We start from the raw sequence: 24717 nt of genomic DNA, 5'->3' as shown, positions 1-24717 counted from the left end.
GTAATACTGCCATGGTATGTGCTACACTATTATTGCATTACCTATGATGGAGTCCTGCTACACAGCATTAGTAAAGCTGTGAGTCACTGAAGTTCAACTACCTTCCTTTTCTAATATGTGGATTTTCATCTCAACATTTAATCAGTCACAGCCACTGCACGGATTTGGAAAAAAAGAAAAGTAGAATTATCCCCATCCCGTTGCTAGCAGTAAGTAAATTAAAAGATCAATAAATATTTCACTCCACTGAAATATGTGGGAAGACCTCTCATTTCATGGAAGCAAGATCAAGTTCCAAAAAGCCCCGAAGTGTACAGAACAACACTGTTCTGAAGTGTTGGGGGCAGAAACAGAGAACTTGATATTTTAGTCCTAATTCAAATATTAAACTCTTGATTTGTTCCTTACTTCCCTTGCCAAAACAGTTGGGAAAGAAAAGATACAAAGTAAGGTAAATGATAAATGCAAAGGATGAAAGGAAGGAGATTTAAAAGTGCATATCTTTTACTTGGGAAGTACATTATGATAACCTGTAGGTAAAAGGTTCCACAGTGATCTGTATTCCATATTCACATGTGTTTAAATCTGAGATGAATGACATTCCTTAATTTCAGGTGTGGGAGAGACTCCCTGTGCTTCATTGGGTCATCACATGTATTTCTCTTCAGAAATTTGCTTTTAAGATGACTGACATTGTGGTTTTTTTTTTTCTTTTCTTTGAAGGGAAATATCTGGGAACAAATTCTGAGAATACCCTTCCTCCTGGAAATAATTAATGCTGTCCCTTTCATCATCACGGTAAACATATTTGAATTAATACATTTTCACATTGCACTTCTATAGCTGCACAAATACTCTTACTTTTTAAAAATTTTATTTAAATTTTATTCTAATGTGGATGATGAGTTTGTGCCTATGGGAACAGCAATTTGCCAACAAGAAGAAAATAATTTGCTGCTGGAGTAAAGCCATACAGATAACTTTTCACTTCTTCTTCCATGGGCACAATTAAAACCAAAACCCTCTAACTCCAACTACAGCACAATCAATAAAATAAACCAGATGGTTGTAGAAATGGAAGAATCACTCATGTCTGCAGTGAAAACTATGTTCCTATTTTATCTAATTATCTTGCATGTGGTTAATCACAAAGGAAAACAAAAATGTTATTTAAAGCCAAATCTCACGCTAGAAACACATTAATAGTAAGTGTTTTTCCCAAGTGTTTCATTGCTGCTTGAATAGTAAAGCTCTATTCCTCATCAGAAAAGCTCCTAATGAATTTGTTAATTCTTCTTGCAGATTTTCTGGCCAGTCCTAAGAAACCTGTTTATTCCTGTATTTTTAAATTGCTGGCTGGCAAAGCATGCTTTAGAAAATATGATTGTAAGTATGCAAAGGAAATAAATATTCTAGAGTTGTGAGGTTTTTTGTATATTGTCTTTAGGGGGATTTTGGCAGTACAGTCTAACCGTAATAGGAAGCTAACCAGATCTGTATTTAGATTATCCAAATGGTCAAGCATTACTAAGCTGCTTTCTGCATCAAAATGAGAAAAAAGTAAGACATGAAATGAAATCTCAATTAGTATAAATTGTTACTGTGCCAATGCAGGAAATGGCAGTGTATGGTTCTTTTGCTACTCTGCCATTCATACACAATTGCAGGGAACTCAACTGTTAGGCCATAATTGGGCCTTGCAGCCTGTAATTTGTAAGCTAGACTTGAGCAGACCTCAAGGCAGCTTGCAATAGGAATTGTGCTGGGACGAACAAAGAACTACTTAAATAATCACAGAATCACAGCTGGCCCTTCTGTACCTTCTGTATTATCAGCAAACTCATAAATTCATTTGGGTGACTGCATTGCTATCAGGGTACTGCATATTTCCTCTACAGAATCAGATCCTGACTTACTGGTTCAAACCCAAAAATAACACCTATTTTCCATTACTACAGAATGATCTTCACCGAGCCATCCAACGCACACAGTCCGCAATGTTTAACCAAGTGCTCATTTTAATATCTACCTTACTATGTCTCATCTTCACTTGGTAAGTGGCCAAATCCCCTCTGTTTTTGTTATACATGTTGGCTTGCCTGGTGGAAAGCATGCAGTGAAATAAGAAGGGTGAAACACTTCAGTGAAAGTGTTAACTAGCACCTGTACTGCTGGGGTGTGGAATCCTGCTCACTCTAAGGAAGGAAATAGAGATGATGCAAAAACACAGGATAAAGCAGGGGGAGCTTTACATATATACCAACCTCCGCAGAGAAGTCACTCACATGTGAATAGTACCAACAGAAGTATATTGACCCACACCAAGGTCACCTTCCTCTGTCTGCTGGGACAGAGAAGAATGTGCAATGTCTCAGCTGTAAGACTTTGACCGAGTCAGGTTCCCCTAAGGATTACAGGGCATAGCTGTTTATAATCCAGATTACAGACAGTGTAGAATGCATTAATCTAGAGTGCTGATGGCACTGGGTGGTAGGTTCAAACAACCAAAATGTATTGCTCTGAAGAATGTTTTGCTGCAAGACCTGAAAAACTTGAATTGACATCCACAGGAAACACTACTCCATTGCCCCATGTTTATATTGTGCCAGAGAGATCCAGCCAGGGCTGGAGGCACATGAAGGAGGCTACATGATTAGTCTGGCTATGCAGTAGCTCTGTAGCTTACTTAACATAAAGAACTTTCTCATCAGCGGTGCCTGAGAATTGAGAATCATACTCAGGGGGAATACAGGGCTGTGTACAGTGTGATACAAGCTGGTGTACTAAAGGACAGTGAAGAGAGAAGATGGTTCTGTGTGGAAAGGCTAAATCACCTGTATTTGTTTTGCCAGACAAGATGCCTTTAGGTCAGCACATTGATAAAGTTTGGTGTGTCATTTTGGAGACAGTAATTAGATTTTCTCTTACTTTATTTCTCTAGCTTGCTTTTCTGATAGTCACTGTTATGTGCTGCCTAACCCTTTTGGTAATAAGTGTAATATAGCACATGGCTTTTTAGAGGAGAAGTTTGCTCTAGCCAGGCTAAATGAATGGTCCAATTTTACCCTTTGTCTTAGGGCCACACACATGCTTAATAACAAATGCTGCCTGTTCCAGACAGTAATGAATTTTTGTGATATTTAAACTCCTGTTGAACCTGATGTAATTTTAAATGCATAAGGACTTGGACATTTTTAATTTTACTTTTTAGTTTTGTACAGTACAAGGTGCTATTGAGTAAATATTCCTTCACCTTTTTTACCTACCTACTTCAATATTTTACTGAAATGCTGCACAGCAGCAAAATGCTGCTCACCAGCAGGGTCTGTGGTAACTGACAGAAAACATGCAGGAAGTGGCCAGCTCACCTGTATTATGGCTGGGCTCAACAGCTGCAGATACTGCTTCATTATAGTTCATTATTTACTGACCTAGGACTGACCCTGCTAGACTTGAAAAGAAGCTAAATGAGATGAAGACACCCAGTAAAGCAGCAACTAAGGAAACAAAGCACTTTTTGACTGAGAATAGTAGTTCAAACATCTGCAGCTTCTCTAAGACTGGAGTTATTTTCAAGTGATTGTTACTCTTGTCTATGTGAACACACATAATGGCATTTTTACACATTCTTTCTTTATACTACTGATTATATATTTAAAATACCCAAAAGAACCTCTATAAACAGTCCAAATCAATTAACTTAGAGTCTGATTATGTTAATCTATGGTGAATTTGAGAGAGTGTTTAATTTTATAGACATCATATAGAGCTGATATGAGTTCCTTCTAGCTGAAGGAGGACCCAAGTCCACTGCTGGAATCTGTGCTCTTAAGGGTGCCTTTCACCAGACTCATCTTTCATGTTTCTGCAAAGGCAGGCAGTACCCAGCTCAGTACCCTCAAACACGTTTGGGAGCCAGCACTGGCACAACACACAAAACTTTTCAGTCCTCACCAGTCTGTTCTCATTAGCATGCTTTGGTTCCATTTAGAAACACTGCCCTGCTCCATGTAGTGCCATGGCTCAGTAAAGCAAAATGACTAAGCCTGGATTAGTACAGTGCCTCCAGCAGCAGGGCACTTTCCCCTCAGAGGATGAGGGACATGCCCCTGGTGTGCTTTTGGCACCACTGGTACCTGCCCTCATTGAGCCTCCCTGCTGACGTTCAGGGCCTGGGTGGATTCAACTGAAACCCCTCAGCCCCCTTAGCTCCTGCCTGCCAGGCTTGTGCCATCTGCTGCAAGAGCAACATCAGCACTTGTGAAGCCAATATAGCTTTAAAACACTGGGTTTTCTGTTCAAAGCCACCTTTTTTTGGCAGACACATAGACAGAGATGGAATGGAGCTTTTTATGGGAATTACATGATTTTATAAGATGGTATGAAGCCCAGAAAGATTCCTCACTGGCTTTGTTCCTGTCTGCATATAATAAGAATTTTCAAAATAACTTTACCATAACTAGCAGGAAACCCACAGAAAATGATTTTCACCTCGTGCATCATTTGTAAAGCCATCATTTACATCTCCACATCAGAATCTTATAAGTGGTGGTTACAAAGATAGGCACATGCCAGCTTATGTCTTACAACTCAGGTGGAAGCTTTCCAATGAAAACTGAAAAAAATAAGTTATCTGAGGTTACAACTGATTGGCTAATCTCACAGTTTTTGGATGCCATTGTTCAGGCTGTCCTTTGCACTCAGAGTATAGTAGAAAAAGGCTTCTTCTGTGTTTTTGTATAGAGCTGACAATTTTCAATGTTATTACAGAACAAACAGTAATCACAACAAAATTTATGCTCTACTCCACTCTTTGCCCTTTGGCAATAATTGTTTATGGATGTGGGGGTGGAACTCATTTGCAGGTCAGTAAATCTATAAGACCATTTTCAGGTATCTGTAATTTATAGATTACATACAAGGGGTTTTTTTCTCTCTTATTTCCTGACTTCAAAGACAGATTAGGCTGTCCAATGATTTTCTTTCTTTAAACATCTCAGTGGCCTTGTAACCAGAGCAATTTTACATCTACTAAAATATGTGTGCTCCAATATGACAGACTGTTCAGCAGTTACTATTGAGAGTGTTCTAGTGAGAGTTATAGACCTAGTCATAATATGTGTTGTGTCATTAAGCTAATGGATGTTTGCACTTGTTTGTCAAATGGAATACTAATTATTTCTGTAAACTGTACAAGAAGACAAATAACAGTGAATGAGTATTTCAGGCATCTTTCTGTGACACAGTGAATCATCTATTAAGAGTTATTTTGAATTTTAAAGCAGTGTTAGTCATATATCACCAGTGTAGAGTGATTAGCTTGTGAAGAAAGTGGCTACAAATTCTTTGAGATGGACAATTAATTTTTCGTACTCAAACCTGCCCAAACTTTGCTTATGCTTTCATGGAAAGCTCACTGAGGTCAGTCTTAACATGTTTTTACACTTCAGTGCTTTCATCATAAGCAAATAAGGATGTTTTCACTCAGTAACTTATAGAATACCTGTGGAATGCCAATGCTGTAGCCTCAATGGCAGTTACCCACTCACAGTTCTCATCCAGAGGGAGCAGTAGCAGTGAGTTGCTTGAAGGGATGAAGACAAATCCCAACAATGATCTAGTCCTATCAAGACAAGTCAAGATCTTATGATTTGGAACAGTGTCCAAATTCCAAATGTGTCCAGAGAAGGAAAGCCACCCAACCAAGAAAGGATTAATCACAGAAGATTTTAGAGAGGAAAAGGTATCTCAGTGCTCCAGTTCCCTTTATTATCAATCAGTAAACATAAACACCTCAGAAGGTGATCTGAAGGGAGCTAAATCACCCCATGGAGGTCTTGACTTACCTTTCTGTGTTGATTGTGACTGGAGCATAATGGCAGTTATCTGAGAAAGATGCCTAGCCTTAAGTAGGATGAAAGTGTTGGTGTATTATGTAATGTAAGATAAAATGTGGATTTTTGGGTCTGCAGTTCTTTCTGTGATGTTATGTTTTGTTTTACATCAGTCTCAGTGTTCAGGACCAGTCTCAGTTTGATTGAGAGAGATTTTCTGTATTTCAGGACAGCACAAGATAAGACTGGCTTTCTGTCTTTTAGAATCCAATTATTCTAAAGTATTAAAGCATGTGAAGTTCCAGGAGCTAACAGAATAAACAAGAGTTTCAGAATTTAAATCCCAGAATATTATAAAACACTAATTGAAAGTTCAAAGTAACTGTAAATAATACAAAATTAATTATTCAGCTATTATAAGAATCCCACAAAGCACTGAAGTAATAGCAGTGGTACTTTTTTTTTCTCTGAAACCAAGCAGATCTGTCAGGAACATGTTTGTTTCAAACACAGGATCTCTGTTTTCTGTTTTGAAGTATTCCAGTGCAGCACTCTCCAAACATCAGCAAGTACATCTGGAAGTAGGGCAGTGGCACATGCAGTACCTTCCACATGCACTGGAGCAATCCCACCCTCCCGCTGTCCTGCTGCTCAGTTCCTGGAACCAGGGCAGCCTGGGTGGGTGCTTTCTCTGGGCATGTGTGCAAGGAAAATTGAGGTCGAGTTCAGACACTGCTTTAACACTTCCTTAAGTGAGGGGACGATGAAAGGCTGTGCAGCTCCTGGGAGGTCAACAGCAAAGCATTTCCTAAAATATCCACTTGCTATTTGTGAGCAAATAATCTACAAATTCAGCCTGAGTTTATGTGAAATACTGCCTTCTGGGAGAAACTGTGTGCCTGAAATCAAGGCCAACATTCTTGTGAGCTTTGGTAGGAAAAACACATATTGAATACAGAGTTTATCTCTTTTAGGTACAGAAACTTCTAAGTTGGCTTTGCTGAAATCTGCTGTATGAGACACATGCAAAAACAGTGTTGCCAAAAATAGTTGCTAATTTTGATTATTTAGATGAAAGAAATTCAGAAAAAACTCTTAGAGTTTCTCTTGGAATTCATGGGATAGCCACACTTCTTTCACCATTGCTAGCACTGGGATCCATCTGCTTACATGCCTATGATTAGTACTTAAATGGCCAAGGCTTTTCAAAAGGTGACCAAATGTAATAGAAAATTACCATGAAAGAATGAAATAAAACCCACAATTGTTTCTTTGATTAATGCCTTTCATATTTTTATGCAACTATTGTATTGTGACAAAACAGAAATATTACCATATACAATTTTCTTTTTTGCTAGCTCTGTATTTGTAATAATACACTTTAAAAATATTTTTGCATATTTAAGTTCAAGAGTTCAAATCTGAAAAAAGCATGTGGGTGATTAGTGCTTTTGAGGAGTGCTGCTGAAGATTGTAGGATAAGGATGGGTGCTGGTTGGCTGCTTGTGAAAGGCAGATCAGAAATCATGTATTACAGGGAGAGCAGAAGTATTGAAGCTCAATCAGAAGTCTTTTTGGCTACCCATCAAAGACAGTTTCTATGGAAACCTAGATAATTATACAGTGATTTTCATGCTATTTTAGTTATTAATTTGGTAGTGACATAATATTTCCTTTGTTAATCTTTTTAGATGTTTCTACATAGTTATTTCTAAAATAATTAGGTCAGCATCTTTCCCATGGCTCATGCAGGGAATTCTCTGTGCCACTGATGTAATGGAATATTTAAAACTAGACACAGACACCAGCAAAATTAATAACAATTTAAGTAGTCTATTTACTGTGATCTGTGGAAAAAAGTCATAAAGGTTAGAAGGTTCAATCTCAATTATCTTCTTAGTGTGAGAGATACATTTGTAGTCATCTTGTTTGCTTAAAATAAAAAATAATCAGACTAAATGATAGCTCAGAAAGCTGCCTTCACAAAGCCTCTCTGAAATGGAGTTTCAACAGCATTATTTATAAGCAAATTCTCCTATTTGGAATATATATAGAAATATTAAATTAAGCAATTAAACAGTGTGATTAGCTTCTTTTATTTCACCCTGGAAAATGAGTCAGCTTCATGTACTTGTGATCTTTTCAAGCTACAAACTTTGCTAATTTGACCAGGTTGCAGGTCATTTGTTAATCTGAAAATCAGTAGTTCCAAACTAAATGTAGATAAAGGTGGGCAAAGTTAAATTTGTATAAATTTGAAAAGCAAAATTAGTGTACCCACATTTTTTGTTCTCTGTTGTAGCACACAGTATCTCAGTATTTCGGTACAATACCATGTGTACCTTTACATTATAGGTCAGGTGAATCATCCTTTGACAATTAATGTAATTGCAATTTCACAGTCTGTTCTGTGTATAGTATATTCTATAAACCAGTATTTTTTATTGACACTGGGAAGAATTTTCAGCCTCTCTTGCAAGGCCTTTTCTCTTGGTGGAAGTCAGACATCGAGTACTTACTTACCTTTCTGAAAGTTCCAGCCTCTATCCTCTGAAGCATTTTTATCTTTCTCTTCTAATAATGTTTTAATGCCATGTGAAGTATTGAAACTTCAGTAATCAGAATATGCATATTTAAGGAGAGTGCAAATCATATATTCAAAACTAAGCCCCTGCCCAAGAAGGAGATAAAATGTCACTCAGGCTCCTTCCCAATATTTTCCCCAATAACTTCTATGGGATGTAAAAATCTCTCTCAAATAGAAAGTGCTGCTGATATTTGCATCAATAATCTTGACTACATTTGATTAAAGATGCATTGAGAATATTAGGGAGTCACAATATTTTGGAAAACATTATGGACTCTGAATATGCAATTGGGAGAATTTCAGCTTTTATTATCATGACATCTTGCAATAGAGTAATAATATTACCAGATACCATGACAAGCAGAGCTTGTTCTGGCAGCAGAGACCAATTACCATTACAAATGGAGGAAAAAAAAGCAAATGATTTTGAGTCATATAACATTTGGACTGTTAGAAACACAGTTCTAAGACTGCATCTCTATGGTGTCCTTTCTCCAGCAATCGTATTTTGAATTCTGTGAGAGATAATAAAATCAAGCTTATTGCGAATATTAACTAATTATGGCTTGCCAACACATGCAAAGCAACATGTAAAATTCCTCAAAGTTGGTCTAAATGCATTCCTGTTCTGGTTCCTTTGCAGGAACAAAGCATAAAATAGAGTGACTGTGAGGAATCTGTAATGTCTCTGTAAAATTAAAAAATTAAACACAGCAATATATGTCATAAAATGGGGTTTGGAGAAAATCTAGAAGTGATTATCCAAAGAGCAAGGATAAATAAGGAATAACAAAGAAAAATAGAATGCTATATTCCATTAAAAAACCCCAGACAATGACTGTATTTTAATGTGTGAAATATGCATTTGAGATGTGCATGTCTTCAAAATTATCAACACTTGACAAAGACTCAGAGGAAAAATGCAGTTAGATGAAAGGATTTGACAGAGGGAGCCAGGGAGGTGAACTAAGCAGGCATGCAGATTATTAGGATGTAAGTTTTCTAATTGCTTTCCATTGGTTTATAAACACACAAGATTGTAAATAGATCCCTTGTGTGAAAATGTAAATGTTACATATGCAAGAGATGTTTGTTACCTTCAGAACAACAGTGACAAGAATAACTTCTGGAAAATAAAATGCTGGAATGAAAGTTGATCTGGAGTGTAACAGAGACTGCAAGATGTGAAATACTGTATGATCACACTGGCAAAATAAATCTTAGGTTTTGGTTTGGCTTTGGGAAGACTTAAATAAAAACAGGTAAAGTTCCCCTTAAAGGGTCAATTTGATATACAAAATAAGTGTTAGAACCCTCAGTCTTCCATCTCTTTCCTTACAAGAAGGCATTGCATTTCATAAGCTTCATTTTTTCTTTGCATTAAAAAGAAAAACTTGATACTCACATGCTGTCTTTGAAAATATTCTATCATTGTAGACAGTAGCAAATAGAATGCCAAGTGTAACAATGATGAGTAATTATGTTGAGAATGTTCATGGTAAATACTTCACCATTCAGTAGCTGGCATCAAACCATCGTCACTCACAATTCCTGGCTCAAAAATGAAGTTTTCATTAGCATGCAGACTTAAAAAAATAAATATATCTTTCATTGACTGATTCATTAGGCTGATAAGCCATTTATTTTACTTTACAAAGATTTGGTGTTTGCAGTGGTTTATGCTAACACATGTAACTGTGTTATCAGATGTCATCAGTTATTCTTGTTCTCCAGTGGGCATTATACTGATTTGGGATCAGCATAACTCTTCAGTGCTTTGTTGACTTTTGTTGTCTGTTTCACATTCCAACTATGTTTTAAGGGTGTGAAATTTAGCCAAGTTCATATTTCTCAAATCAGAAAAAGAAGAGTTAAAAAAGTTGTTTGAAATACGTTTGGCCATACAAACAGAACATGACACCAGCCTCCATTCCCTCACTCTGTGTCTGTATTCAGCAGAACTTTTTGGCATGTTGAAAGCACATCTCAGAGGCTTTGGCAGAGATCAGGTTGTGATACGAGATCATCTAAAAAGAAGGATTTAAATGCACTTACCATGGTTTTTAAAAGGAAAAAAATCACATCTAGAATGCACTAAAAAAATCTATTCTGTATAGTTGATATTCCATTAGAAATTACTATAATGTTTAAACAGATGTTTTTCACAGAAGTGAAGAGGCACAGTCAGCCATAGTGTATCACACTTGGGTGATAAATACACATAAACCAGTAGTTTGTAGGTATAGACTTTTTAGGGTATAATGCAAATAAACAGCACTCTGATTAGTGAGTTCTGTACTTCCACTAGCAATTAAAACCTTCTAAAAAAAGTTTAAAAAGTTAGTAAATTAGTTGACTTGTGTTATCTCAACCTCAGTCAAACAGCTAACTATACTTATAAAGGAATTCAGATGTATCCCAAAAGCTGCACATATGCCCCCATTCTTTGCACAAACACAGCTGGTTTTTTTTCACATTTCTTGAAGTTGTGCATTTCTGCCATATAGAAGTGTATATTAGAGTGGAAGTGCCTGAGTTACAGCGATAAGGCTGTGACTAAAAATAATTAGTGGTCATTAGTAAAAACTGAAGACCAAGCTATAGCTTGACTTTGTAGACTGCAAACTTCACAGCAGGCATGAAATGTGATTGTCAGTTCCTCTGGGCACAGAGCACTGTGATGACCCTGCAGAGCAAGCAGGGCATTCCCTCCTGCTGAAGGGGATCACAGCAGAGACAGGGCTGTTTAAAGGGACCCAATGCATTGCAGTCTGCCGGGACTGCAGGCTTCGTTCAAAACCAAACTCTTTGTGGCGTTCCCTTTCAGTTACTTTTTTTTATATTTTAGGTCATTATTACCATTGGCTTTTGTACATGACAAGCCTTAGTCAACTGCTGAGAATGAGCACTTAATCTGCTTTTTGGTTTAAATACAGTTTAAATATTTTGCAAGTTTCTTTTCATTAGAGATGAGCAGAGGAAAAACAAGTAAATGCAAATATCTGACGCAAAGGAGTTAAAAATAAAGTTACTGATGAGAGGGCACAGCTACATATGGGCATGTACTTGCATTTACTAAAATTGGATAAATCACTGAATATTTCAAGTTGGAAGGAACTCATCATCAAGTCTAACTCCCTGCTCCTACAGGTTTACCTAAAACTAAATCATATGACTAAAAGCTTTGTCCAGATGGTTCTTGAACTCTGACAGGCTTGGTGACAGGACCACTTCCCAGGGGAGCCTCTTGCAGTGCCCAAACACCCTCTCAGTAAAGAAATTTACTTCTGTTGTGCCTCTCCCTGTGGCAAAAGGGTCATCTTTTTACTGTACTCCTTCACTTGATCTCTTTTTGTTCACTTCACTGGTGTTCTAAAACTATAAAAGAAAAAAAAGCACAAAACATTCAGCCAACTTTAAGACAAATATGAAATTTGTCTTAAATTTCATATTGAAATATTCTTCTTGAATATTCAGAGTGAAAAGCTAATTTTACAAGTTGTAGTGCATGTGTTTGTGGTAAGAATAAAATCTTACTGAATATTCTCCATGGGATAAGCAATCAAGGGGAAAACATGCCAGACAAAACATACCAGAGATTTTAGAATATGCTGTCAGTCCTGGTAGGCACAGTGATCTTCCTTCTTCTTCTTCCCTGCCTTCATCTCTCTGGTGTTGTGATCATTAATCCTATTTTTCCTGGCTGCTGGATGAAGTTTCCCTTCTCACTCACTTGTCTCCTGTTTTTTGGTCATTCTGACACCACCTGTGCCCTTGTTTTAGATGATGAGTATTAATTACATACACTATTTTTTTCCTAAGCATGCTTGTGTTTGTTAAACAGTTAAACCTCACATTTCCTAAACATGCTTGTGTTTGTTAAACAATTAAACCTCACATTTCAAGAGTCTTGTGAGGTTTTGGATTTCAATGATTTTTAAAAAGAATAATATGTATAGATCCATTTGAATTTCAGCCAAAGAAATTATTAGACTTGGAAATTTTTCTTCAAGCAAGCACATTGTCAAAGCAGGTGTCCCAAAACAAATTTCTGACTTTCAGCAAACTCTTTAAGGATTATAAGTTCAGGATTTTTCACTCAACTAAAACATTTCATTGAAATCACTGGATTTCAATGGAAGCCAGTGTTAACAGTAGTGAGGAGGAAAATGATGATGGTGAAATCCCAGAGCTTGCTGATCAAACTGAACAATACACAGTGAGAGGGTTCAAGGTGTACAAGCTCTCTGGCTCATGGCTAATAGAATTACTGGGTTTCCAAGCAGGAACTCCAACCACAGAGGAGTCTACCCTGTAATGCATGACAGAATATATTGTTTTTATCTCCTCACACATTACCTCCTGTAATTTTCACCCCACTACACAACCTCTATTTAACACTTCCCCCCTTTGTGGTGTTTTAGCAAACCTAAGCATTAGGTCTGGTGCTTAATTATATCTTTTCACAGGCCAGTTGTTTCCTTGGTCACTGTCCAAAGGGTTGTCTCCAGCTAAGACTGTAGGTCAACACAGAGGTGGCTCTGAAGTAAAAATACCTTTAGAGAAGGAACACAAACAAGGAAAATTTATTTATGTGGCACACATTTTCATATGTGCTGCTGGTTTTTTAATAACAATTGTTATGAATTAAAAGAGCCAAAGCATACCATATGAGTATTTAAAAAAACCCCAGGCTATATTTTAGATGGCACTGCATTTCCATACACCCCTTTATATCTTGCACTCTGCAGTGAACCTTCTGCTCATCAGGAATCTGCAGACTGTGTTCTAAGTGGAACAGAGTGGGTATATCAGTGCACTTTTCTTGGGTCTGCCTGTACAGCCACCCCTCTAAGCAGCTGTGTGGACACTCCCCTTGCAAAGCAGCAGCACAGCAAACGCTTCCATTTATCTCACTGCCTGTTTGAGCTGTCTTTGCCTTAACACTGTCATGGAATCTAGCAGCTACACTGAGGACAAACTGAACACACATGCAGAGCGTTTACTTTTGTAGCCCAGATCCAGCAAACGTTGCTGGCAAGCTGCAGAGCTCTCTCTGTAAATATTGGCCAGATTTTTTATTTCTAATGTTGACAGGGAGGTTACAGATCTGACAGTAACTGGTGGCCTTTGTTCTTTACTGTAGAGGTGACCTCACTGACAGAGGTACCAACACTTAGAATACCTAGGCATATGAAAGAAGCTTAAATGATGCCAAAATTGTGCATGTAACAGCCAAAATATTGAAGGGAAACACTCACCATGAGAATAATGACCATTGATGAGTCAGTGTTTTCACAGGGCATCTTGAAATGCAAGAAATGTACACCACTGTCCTCACATGATCTGACTACAGCCTTTTATCTTAAACACTCTTTCTATATTTAGTTTCCAGAAGGGAGGCCAATAGAAAGTTTCCCATTACTCCAGGTCCAGGGAAATTTAAGCTGGAAAGGGAAATTCCACTTGAGAGCTTTCCAAAGGGCTGCATGCCTCATGGCTGTGGTTAAAGGGGATAAGACAAGAGCCATTTGATTTGAGTCACTTGCAAGTTTTAGACCACTCCAGTTTGTATTTGTTATTGGTTTGAGTTTCACAGCAGGATAAGCACTACAAGAAAGTCCATTCTTCCTGAATATTACTTATCTGTTATTTTCTAAGTTCTTTTTTGTTAATGGTGCTAGCAACCATAAAGTGTTGCAGCTGGAGTAAGGTAACTCAGCTTGTCCTGAAGCAGTTGTTTCAATAGCAGCAATGAGAGCAGCAAAAAGAAGTTGCACTCCAAGTGCAGACAGATGAAGGGCTGTCAAGGAGATGTAAAAATGGATGTCAGTGTAAGGACGATCCATGAATATCCTTAAAAATCAAATGAAAATGCAAAATCTGATAAGAAGAAAATTTTGACTTAACAATAAAATTAAATCCACTTGACATTAAAATATGCCATGACTTGAGTTAGGTTGAAAATTAACAAAAGGTTTCTGTCAGTAGCTAACAGAATATTCTACATGCTGGGTTAGCTTTTTCTTATGCACATTTAACAAATACTCAGATAATGAATCTTTCAATTGTTAGTTCAGTTTGATTGAGGGAGTGTGGGTGGTTTGCATAACAACTGTTACACCATAAGAGTGTTTCAAAACTATTGCAAGAAACATTAAACATGATGTTCTAAAGCATAACATATCGGGTGTATTAAATTAGAGGTTTGAATTTGAATTTTCCAGCACAACACATATAATTTTTGAATATTATAAATAGATTACTTAATTATTCTTCCCAAGGAAGGACAGGTATAGAATGTCACCTGATTCTGTAGCACTCTGCAGGTGAGGAGTATCTGGTGGTTAAGGAGTGAGTGCATGATTCTGTTCCCTGAGTAGTTCCTGACTCCTTGTGTGAGCAGACCAGAGCCTCAGGCTCCAGCAGGCTCTTGGGTACCAGAGTGTTGACACACTGAAGCTGGGCTGCCAAGTTTTACTTTGTTTACCATCAAAGCTCAGGGGCAGACTGAAAGCACACACAAATACAAGTGCTCCGTTGAGCTTAGAGGCTGCAGTGTGGCCAGAGCTGCCTGTGGAAACACACTGAGCTGAAGGCTGCCCACAGAGGCACCCTGCCAGTGCAGCCTCAGTGACCAGAGCTCCTTAATTGCTGCTCCACTTCTTATCCCACCACAGGCAGCAGCAGGAGTAGAAGGGTTCTCACTCAGATTCAACAAATATTTATATACACTTGGTCATTTCATAATACCCAATTCTGCTTAACAAGATGTTCTGCAGTTGCTGGAAATCACATGAGTTCCTAGGGGGAGAGTTTATTTTTATAAGTTGAGCTTTTGCAACCATTAGCTGCATATAATGTTCTGATCTTTGGGGAAGGAAAATGCTTATAAAGGACACCATGGGTAAGTAATAATCATATCACCAAACATCATCATTTGGGATAAAGATAAAATTGGAATACAAACAAAAATTACCTTTCCATCTGAAGAGAAAGTCTGAATTAATTTCTGACATGGTGGCATTGTTGTGTAGTGAAAGTAAATTCATCGTGCTTACCTCAGCTTGTGTTCCAAGTACCACAGAACTGAAAAGTTTGATTCAAGGCCTGCTGAATTAATCCAACTCTTCCCCTTCCCTATTGTGATTCTGAAAAAAAAAAAAGGGACAGTGTTGTATGAAACTAAATCCTGGTCTCTGAAAAAATATATCTGGAAAAATAGAAAGATTTATGTTGAACTGTCAGATGAAGTGACATTAGAGTTGCAAAAATATCTAAGATTGTTACAACTTTTGTTCATTAATATTAAGAAACCACAATGTCCAGTGTCTGTTTTGTCCTGTCAGGCAATACCTTGCAGCTGATCTGCTGCATTTGTTAGATCAGTTGTTACCAGCTAAGAACAGCATGGGAATTTCTCTACCTATTTACTTTAAAGGCAGCATGACAACCTTCATCTTTCCAGTCAGCAGTTCCCTTATTTCTTTTACTGTCTCATATGCAATTAATATTTTTTTGTCATGAAATTCAGTAATTCCTACAGCTTTAAAGCCTTTTATGTGGAATGAAAAGTGAAAATAGCAACTTCTCATTGTAATGCTTAAATTTGATATATCCCACATGATTTATTTTACCAAATTCTGTCATATTAGCTTTATGAAAGTTGTACATCACTTAAATTAGTGGGATTTTTTTTCTATTTTAATATTGTTTATGGAAAATTGTTTTTAGAAAATAAATTAGAAAAAACCCACAGATTTTAGAAAAGACCTGAGAAGAGGCACAAGCTTGGAAAAAATGAGAGCATTTGGTTTTTAGCAAGTCAAAACCTCATCTTCAGGGCTTTTGGATGGGATTAGCATTTTGTTACTGGTCAGAGTATTTTGTGATTGTTGCTTCACTCTTTTACTTCCTGCATTTTCTGCATATCCCTTGTTCTTTTTGTTTGCCTCTTCATTATTTACACAAGAGTCAGGGTTTCTGTCAGAAAGCATCAGGTTCTTAGGTCACTGGTAGGGTGATTACCAGCACCTTCACATTCTGCATGTATTGTCACTCAGAAGTCAACAGACAGTATTTCCATATGTATCTGATACAGGGAATGAAAAAAATGCACTTTAATGTCACTCCAGTTATATTAGTATTCAACCCGGAGTTTGTGAAAATTGCATGTCTAATGATCACATGAATACTAAATCTCCACACTGAGAATTGCTGTTCCATAATGTCTAATTTTAAAATATGGGACAAAACTGCATCTGGCTCTACATGATGTTCTAGAGAAGACAGAACACCCCACAGAGACAATTTCTAGTATGAAAAACTGTTTTCCTCTGTAAAAAGCAGGGCATTCTCCAAATACAGAATTAGTCCCAACACCAATTTCATTTCAAGGATTTAAGACTAGCACCAGCTTAATACTAAATCTTTGGCAAGTAGTGAGCACCTTTTGCCAGTTTTTTAAGCAAGACCTCTATACATTTTTCAGACTTTTATGAGATATTAGATCTTCTAGAGTGAGACTGAAGAATGAAATGTTCTATAGGTACATTTTATTTTGGTGTAGATATTGAGGAAGTTTCCATAAGCAGTTACAGTCACTAACATGGTAAAATATGTCTCAAATGCTTGTCTGTATTTCCTGGAAAGTCAACATGGTCCTTTTCTTCAGTATTTCACTGTATTTGTACTTTATCCGTGAATATTTGCTAGAATTAGTGGTCTGTTAACAGTTTTGTTGACTGATAGTTCATTCCAATTTTTCTCATAGAGAAAAAAGAAAAAATCTGTGATAGTAAGCTCATAAATTGTTAAAATAACATTAGCAACAATTGGCAGTACAGGACAATCAAATGATGAGAGTTTAATTTTTAATTTTTTTCTAGCATCACAATTCTCTGGTCAGATATGAGGAAATTTTTCAGAGTTTTAGATGTGAGAAACTGCTGAGGACATTTGCTTAAGCAGGATTGCTACTCTTGTGAGTGAGTTCAGGTGTAGCTTGTGTGGTACAGAAGCACTGAGCCTCTGCCCCAGAATCACACTGAATCTGCTAAAATGGATCCATGTGGATTTCAACACATTCATTAGCCAGGCCCTTCAGCCAGCTGCTGCAAACATGGCAAAATCATTACACGAGGTGGAGCTCAAAGGTGCAGGTCCAAAGGGAAGTGCTGGCAATTGCTGCCTAATCCTCAGCACACAGAAACAGCTCTGACTTTTGGCTCAGCCTCTGGTGCATTATTCTAGACCTCAAGAAGCTGCATGTGTAAACAATAATTTTCTCTAGAAGTGAAAATGTAGAAATCAGATTAATTTGTCAATGCTGACAAATGAAAATATAAACTGATATCAAATAGACTCTAAACAATTGGTTATAAATAAGGGTAGTTAATCTACAGTGTTTGCAAAATACTATCCAAATGGTTCTTGTTACATCCATTTCTGTGACATGCTTCTGCAGCATGATAAAAAACTGACTGTCTCAGGAATTATTTTACTCTGCAGTATTTATTTTATTTATATATAAGCATAGAGACAGCTTATTTACAAACAGGATTTGGTTTTGGCACATAAGATACTCAAGCAAACAAAGATTCCTGGAACTAGAAAGAAAGCTTCCAGTAAAACAGAGACTGAACTCTCAAAAGTTCAAATAATACCCAAAATAAACATTACCAATCTTCAGAGATTACATGTTATTCTCTTTACTTTTTGTTTTCAAAGTGCAGTGGTAGCAGAGTGTTTGGAAAGATACTTCTATCCCCTGGATCTTTGTAATACATTTTCTGATGCTACTTTTGCTTCAGCAGACACTTAGTTTGGCTTTCTGTGGGGTTTTTTAAAAACACTAAATCTCTGCATTGAAGCAATTTTGTTTTGTTGTGAGTGCCTCCCTTAGATCCATTGTGAAAAGACAACTTTCCTGAATTCACAGGAGTCCTAAAATTGGCATAGAAGGTGCTGAATTTGCCTTATGTTTGACTAGGGACTCTCTGTGTACTGATTATTACAGTGGTTTATTTTCCCCACAAAAACAGGTAGGTGTTAGCATTGCCTTTACTGTACATTCCTTTCCTGCTTGAAATAATTTTGTTTATCCAAGGATGACTAAATAAATTACTTAGCTTCAGGAGATGAAAGAGGAAGAGGAAGCAAACAAGGAGGTAAAAATATCACGAAAAATATCAAACCAGCCAAAATATGAAGCCTGAATTACTGCACATTTCATTATGTCAGGAAACATAAGAAATAAGTGTACTTTTACATGCAGAATTTATGCTGAAAGTAATGATTAACACTTCATTTCTGAAAAAGAAAGCTGATACTACTACTTATCTAGGAATTGGGATGTATTAAAAGATGTCAATGAGCTGTGGGGAATGGAATAACTAATCCATGTGGACTTGGCTTCTTGGGCATCCACTGATGTTCCACTGCACTCTCTGCAGTGTAATCAGGTAATTCCCAGACAGGTGGAAATGTGCTATCAATGCTAAGTAACATTTCTCTAAAGGCATAGTTGGTGAGCTGAAAGTGTAATGTTCTTGGGAGAGTAGTCACAGAGGTGATATTTTAATTTTTAATTAGACTGTCTCTTTGAAAATCAGTTTTTTCTGCAGTTTGGTACTCTCTGGCTCCAGTAAAGACAAACAGCAGAGCACCAAAACACCCAGACTTGGTACCCTGATTTTGGATTTATCATTCCCTTGTATACAGGGTGAGGGCTTCAAGTACAGTTTGGTACAACTGCAAATGAGGCACAAATAATTTTGAGGAAGGAAATAAATTTCATCAACAAGTTGTTAAAAGAGCTGAATTTCTTCTTCTGCAAAGAAGCAGCTCCCTCATCTTGCTGACTTTAATTGTTAACTAAACGTGGGAAGCTCTGGCTCATGCCCACTAAGTTAAATGAAAAACATCTTGAATACACATTTTGGATCAGACACATTATTTTGATGGCTTCAAGGAATAGGAATACATAGAACTGTAAGGGGATAGACCTGATCAAATGAAATCTTGATCTCACCAAATTCAATGGGAATTCTGTTGTTCATTTAGAAAAAGCTGGAATGGTTCATGGTATATTACCTTATTTCAATTCAGCTGGCTATGGAAATCTTAATAATAACAACAACAACAATTCAAGATCTGAATTTTTCTATCATTAAGCTATTAAAAATGTTAACATTTTACAAAAAAAAAAAAAAAGCAAGAAATAAACATTACTAATTCCTTGAAAATCAGAAAAAACCAGCCTGATGGTACCAAAAATTTATATTTTAATCCATCCTGTCAGATACAGGTGGTAAAGCTGACCTTTTGCATTTACAAACATCAAGCAATTTCACAGGTATGAGCACCATAAAAATTACATTTCCACCAATGATAGGCTTATGCATTATGGTTCAATACAACCCCATCTACAGATATTTAATCTGCTGAGGGCAGTGGTGTAATAGTCCTGTTGGAGGGGAACCATATCCCTGGCTCAGTGCAACTGTTGCTTTCCTGGCCCTTATGAGCTTAATTCCTGAAGTCAAGGTTATGTATTTTGGGATATATCCACAAAAGGCAACTATAGGGAAGAAAATGCACACAGGTGAACAGGAATAATAAAAACAAAGAATTAAAAATCCATTTCCATTCTGCTTTTAAAACTAAACATAACGTATGTGAATATTGATATTAAAATAGCTCATTTTGCCATGCTTCAGTGCCTTTACAATATACTTCATTATTTCATATTAAAACTAGAAAAGGCTTTAGCTGAGAAACTTCCTTGTCTGAGACCAAAAGAAAGCTTCATTAGCATAATTACTTACAGTCCTTCTGTTAGTATTTTCAGGGACAAAAATATAATTATCCTTTTACTAAAAAAAAACCAAAAAAAAACCCCCCCAAAAAAAAAGCAAAAAAACCTCCAGCAAAACTGTGAACATAGTGAAATAATGGAAGATCTGGATTACAACTCCAGTGAAAAATGTGGGATGAACTGGATAGGAATATAAATATCAGTTCTGACTGAAGTATGAAACTTAGGCAAACAACAGGGAAAAAAGCCCACCCTTTTTAGAACATTTTGAGATGTGTGAAAACTACAAATGCTAGAACTGTGAAAAGGAAACAGGGAATTTGATCCATATGTTCTGGAAATGCCACTGCCCACAGCTAAATTATATTTGGAGAACAGAACAGAGAAAAGAAGAACAACTGCTAACACTGTTATAAACACAGGGTCTCCCTGGTGATGCAAAGGTCTTCCCATGGCAGATATTAATGAGGGACTCTTACCATCTGGATACCATACATGAAGAAATAATATTTAGTGTGTTCTAGAATAATTACTGAGGAATATGATATGATTTATTAATTACTTATCTAATTCTCTGAGGAAAAGTCATCCTGCTAGCTCCAAGGGGGAAAAGTGATGTTCAGGGTTGTTCACACATTGAGGTTTTTTGGGGTTTTTTTTTACATAGATGAATATAATTTAAGTGAAGCCTGAAGTGAACTAAGTAATTCCACTGTATCAGAGAAGATCATATTTTAAGCTTGGGAAGCTCTTTGCCGTGATACATATTTACAAAGTGAAATATTTTTGAAATTTGCAATGTTTGAAATAGCAGGATGACCTCTGGAGAGATTCTGTTACAGCTTCTCAAAACCAAAACCATATCATGCTGATTCCAAGAAAAGTAATTACCAGTTAACTTGGGCTGCTGTTTACTTCTTCTCAGGAATGTGTGACTGGAAGGGATGAACTCCACTTGCTCTGTTATTACAGACCCAGCCAGCCCCGTATTTCTACTCTGTACTTTCTGTGAGCAGAATCTCGCCAGTTGCCACCTCCCACTTCTACCTGAAGGCTGACCCTGGATGCTCTTTCCTCTGATAATTCAGTACACTGCAGTTCTCACATTCACTTTGTTCCAGACAGTCAGTACCCATTTGTACCACAAGAAACCTCCCAATATTCAACTGTGCTCTCAGAACTGGTTCACATCAGTAACTCTGCCACAGAAAGGGCCAGAGCCTAGCACAAAGAGAGATAGATTTACAGAAAGCTCTATGTGCAGTTTTCTTGGCCATGGCAGCAAGCAAACCTCCCTGAAAAAGTTGAAACATATCTATAAAAAATGTTGAATGGTGGCAGCTCTATACCATCTGTTTTGTTCTGGTTTAGAAAGGAATTGCATCAATCCATGATGTTCTATATACCACTTCTCCTTCACAACAGCCACTAAGCAAAACCTAGCAACAGTTGTGCCTATCATATTAGAATAATCAAAAATGTGTTTTTTATTACAAATGACTCTTGAAAGTTGTAACAATATAGCACTTCTGGTTTGATACTAATTTTTACTTTTCTTTGAAAAAAATGTCTTTGCTAAACAATTTATAAATTCTGAAAATAGTTTTCTGCACGTATAATCATCAAGCTTGAACAGTTTTTATTTTTCATGTCTTTATTCATTCTTTTCTACGTAGTATTTGTGGAATTCAGCATCTGGAACGAGCAGGAAACAGGTTGACTCTCTTTGACTCCCTTTATTTCTGCATAGTGACATTTTCTACTGTGGGCTTTGGGGATGTTACACCCAAGATATGGCCTTCAAAGCTGCTTGTTGTCATTATGATCTGTGTTGCTCTTGTGGTGTTGCCCATACAGGTAAATGCGGATTATTTTTTTTTCTCTTTAGAATTGTTTTTGAAACAAAGGAACTGAAATAATTTATCGTTACTACTATTATTGCACAGAAAATGTCAGAAAAAAGAACCATCTGTCTCTCCTATTGTGGGTTTTTTCCCTTGTTCCTGTATGTTCTCCTATATACTCTAGATTTATACTAAAAAACAGGGCATTGATAACAGTTTTAAAGTGCTGATGAAAGTTTTTTGCACCAGTCATGTACCACAGAAGCCTTCCTTTATCCTGAGATATGGAGTTGTTATTAATGGAGCAATTACCAAAAAACCCCCACAACAGTAGCCAGCACTTTCTTTATGAGTACAGCTTTTCCTCTGCAGGCTCTCCCTGTTTCTAATCTTGGTTCTCTCCATTTCCTCTCTTACTCTTACAGCTCAGTGCTAACTTGAAAAAAAATCTCATTAAATCTGCAACTCAAGCAAATTGGGTTCACAGCTGTGTATGGAACACATGCACACAGAGCCAGCAGCACAGTTAGGAATTTTTCATGCCTGCCTAAGTTTAGGACTTCTAACAGTTTCAACAGGGAAAGAGCAATTTATGAAAATCCAAGTATTTCAAGGAGTCAGTCAGCTTTGTTCAATTTGTACCAAGCGTTTTCCAGCTCATTAGGTGAGGCTGGATGACAGAAACCCTGAGGTTACGTGGGAAACCCTGCCAGGATGTTCACTGTTCCACACAGGGTGATCACCCACCCTTGTGCCAGCAAAAGAGGATGTGGGGAGACACTCTGCATTTTTATCAAAGCTTACAGCAGACCTGCTAGACCATGATGCTCCAGAGTTTCTCACACAGCCATAGTTTCCAGTCTCTGCTTCTTTGGCAGAGAACTAAAGCTCAGTGTGGGCAGACAACACGCAAGCCCTGGGAGGGTGGAAGCTCAAGCTTTCAGCAATAATTTTCTTGAAGTTATTTAACACTCTAATTAAATATTGAATGTATGTATTCATAGCCATATGCACCAACACAATTATATTCTCACCCAGTGAAAAATTAGTAAAATATAGATTCTATTGAAAACTAAAATGTGCTCTCTTTAAGAAATTTGGTATTTTCTAGGACATAGAAATTTCATCCTTAAGGTGGTTCTGATATATACTTGAGGCTCCCACAGGAGCAGTACATAACCTAGAATCTACTGGAATTTCACATAAATTTACCTATTATTAGCTGCTTTATTTTATAGCTTTGTAGCGATAATGGGGCTTCATATAGTTTTCCATACACATAATGGAGTGGGAGGCATTCTCTCCTGAGCCCTGCAATGAAATGAAATCAGTTATTATTCATGATCCAGCCTCTCCATCAGTGGAAGGTGGAGGAGAAAAAGATGCTATCACACAGCCATACAGTTAAATTGATCTCAGTATTAAGCATGTGTTACTTACAAGAAGCTTTAACTGGTATTTGTATGTTTCTTTACAGACTGTTATTCTCTTACCTGAATATATTGTTCAGCTGACAAAGGCAAAATTTCTGTATCAGCAGCTGCTGTGTATTTAAGTTGTATCTAAAATTATAAGGCAGTTAAGAGAGTTTACAGAACATCACCTTCAGAACATTATAAAATCTCTGGGAACATTTACTGCCCAAACTAAGAGAAAATGGTGCCTCTTTCCAAGTCTATTCACAGTATGTGTGTGAAAACTTAACCTTTCATACAAGGGAAGCAGTTATGTAACAATACTGGAAAAAGAGCTCAGAGGCATAAAATACTTAAAGGAATAAGGTACCAGCCTTCATTCTTTTTAAAACTCCTGTGATTTAGTGTATTCCCCTGGTATTTTAATGAATTTTCATTGCTGTTTTTATGTGATAGACTCTGGCACTATTGCTGTGGTTTGTGATCACCTTACTTAGAGAACATTTTACAAAGAAAAAGATATTGGGGCTAAAGGCAGCTTTTCATTGGGGGGATGAGATGAGCAATGGAACATTGCTAAGTCATTCTAGAGTTGTAGCCCTCACCTACTGGTCTCTATTTCACTGACAGTCAGCATCTCTTGCAGTTTGAACAGCTGGCATATTTGTGGATGGAGAGGCAAAAGTCTGGAGGAAACTACAGCAGATACAGAGCTCAGACAGAAAAACACGTTGTGCTGTGTGTGAGCTCTCTGAAGATTGACTTACTCATGGATTTCTTAAATGAATTCTATGCCCACCCCAGACTGCAGGTACTGAGAATGGAAAAATAAATCCCCCAAATCCCCCGCCCAAAACCCCTGTTTGATTGTTGTTTTGGTTTTTGCTTGGTTTTTTGTTTGTTTGTTTTAAGAAAAGTATCTGAAAATGTTTTTAATTTGTAAAACTGATTTTGGGAATACATAGTTGAATTGGAAACCTATACCTGTAGTAAGAAGCTGAGATTCAGAGTTTGGAGGCATTTTAATTTGAGGTATTGAGGGGAAAAGACTAAATAGGTAGAAATAGTGTCTTGTTGAATTGTGCCAATCTTTTTAGAAACAGATATTTCCATGTAAATTCCTTAGATTCTACCCAAAAACCAGAAAATAAATGAAAGCTATTCAATTTAATTTTTCCCCATTGTTTCGGGACTGGATCCAAAAATCCGCACAATTAAA

General features: G+C 37.1%; 1 protein-coding gene across 1 annotated transcript in view; it reads left to right on the top strand.

Moving 5' to 3' along the window:
• The window catches only part of KCNT2 (potassium sodium-activated channel subfamily T member 2), a 112967-nt gene that overhangs the window by 40773 nt on the left and 47477 nt on the right, over positions 1-24717 (top strand). The window contains exons 7-11 of the mRNA XM_054285841.1: positions 724-798; positions 1303-1386; positions 1959-2053; positions 21916-22096; positions 24145-24309. Of these exons, the coding sequence (XP_054141816.1) occupies positions 724-798; positions 1303-1386; positions 1959-2053; positions 21916-22096; positions 24145-24309 (600 nt within the window). The remainder of the gene's footprint in view (positions 1-723; positions 799-1302; positions 1387-1958; positions 2054-21915; positions 22097-24144; positions 24310-24717) is intronic.

The sequence above is a fragment of the Melozone crissalis genome, unplaced genomic scaffold (genome assembly GCF_028551555.1).
Source record: "Melozone crissalis strain CALT ecotype California unplaced genomic scaffold, PUWL_Pcris_2 ptg000045l_1, whole genome shotgun sequence".
NCBI classification, from domain to species: Eukaryota; Metazoa; Chordata; class Aves; order Passeriformes; family Passerellidae; genus Melozone; species Melozone crissalis.
Note: the sequence above shows the minus strand (reverse complement) of the source record. Positions and strands in the feature narration are given on the sequence as shown.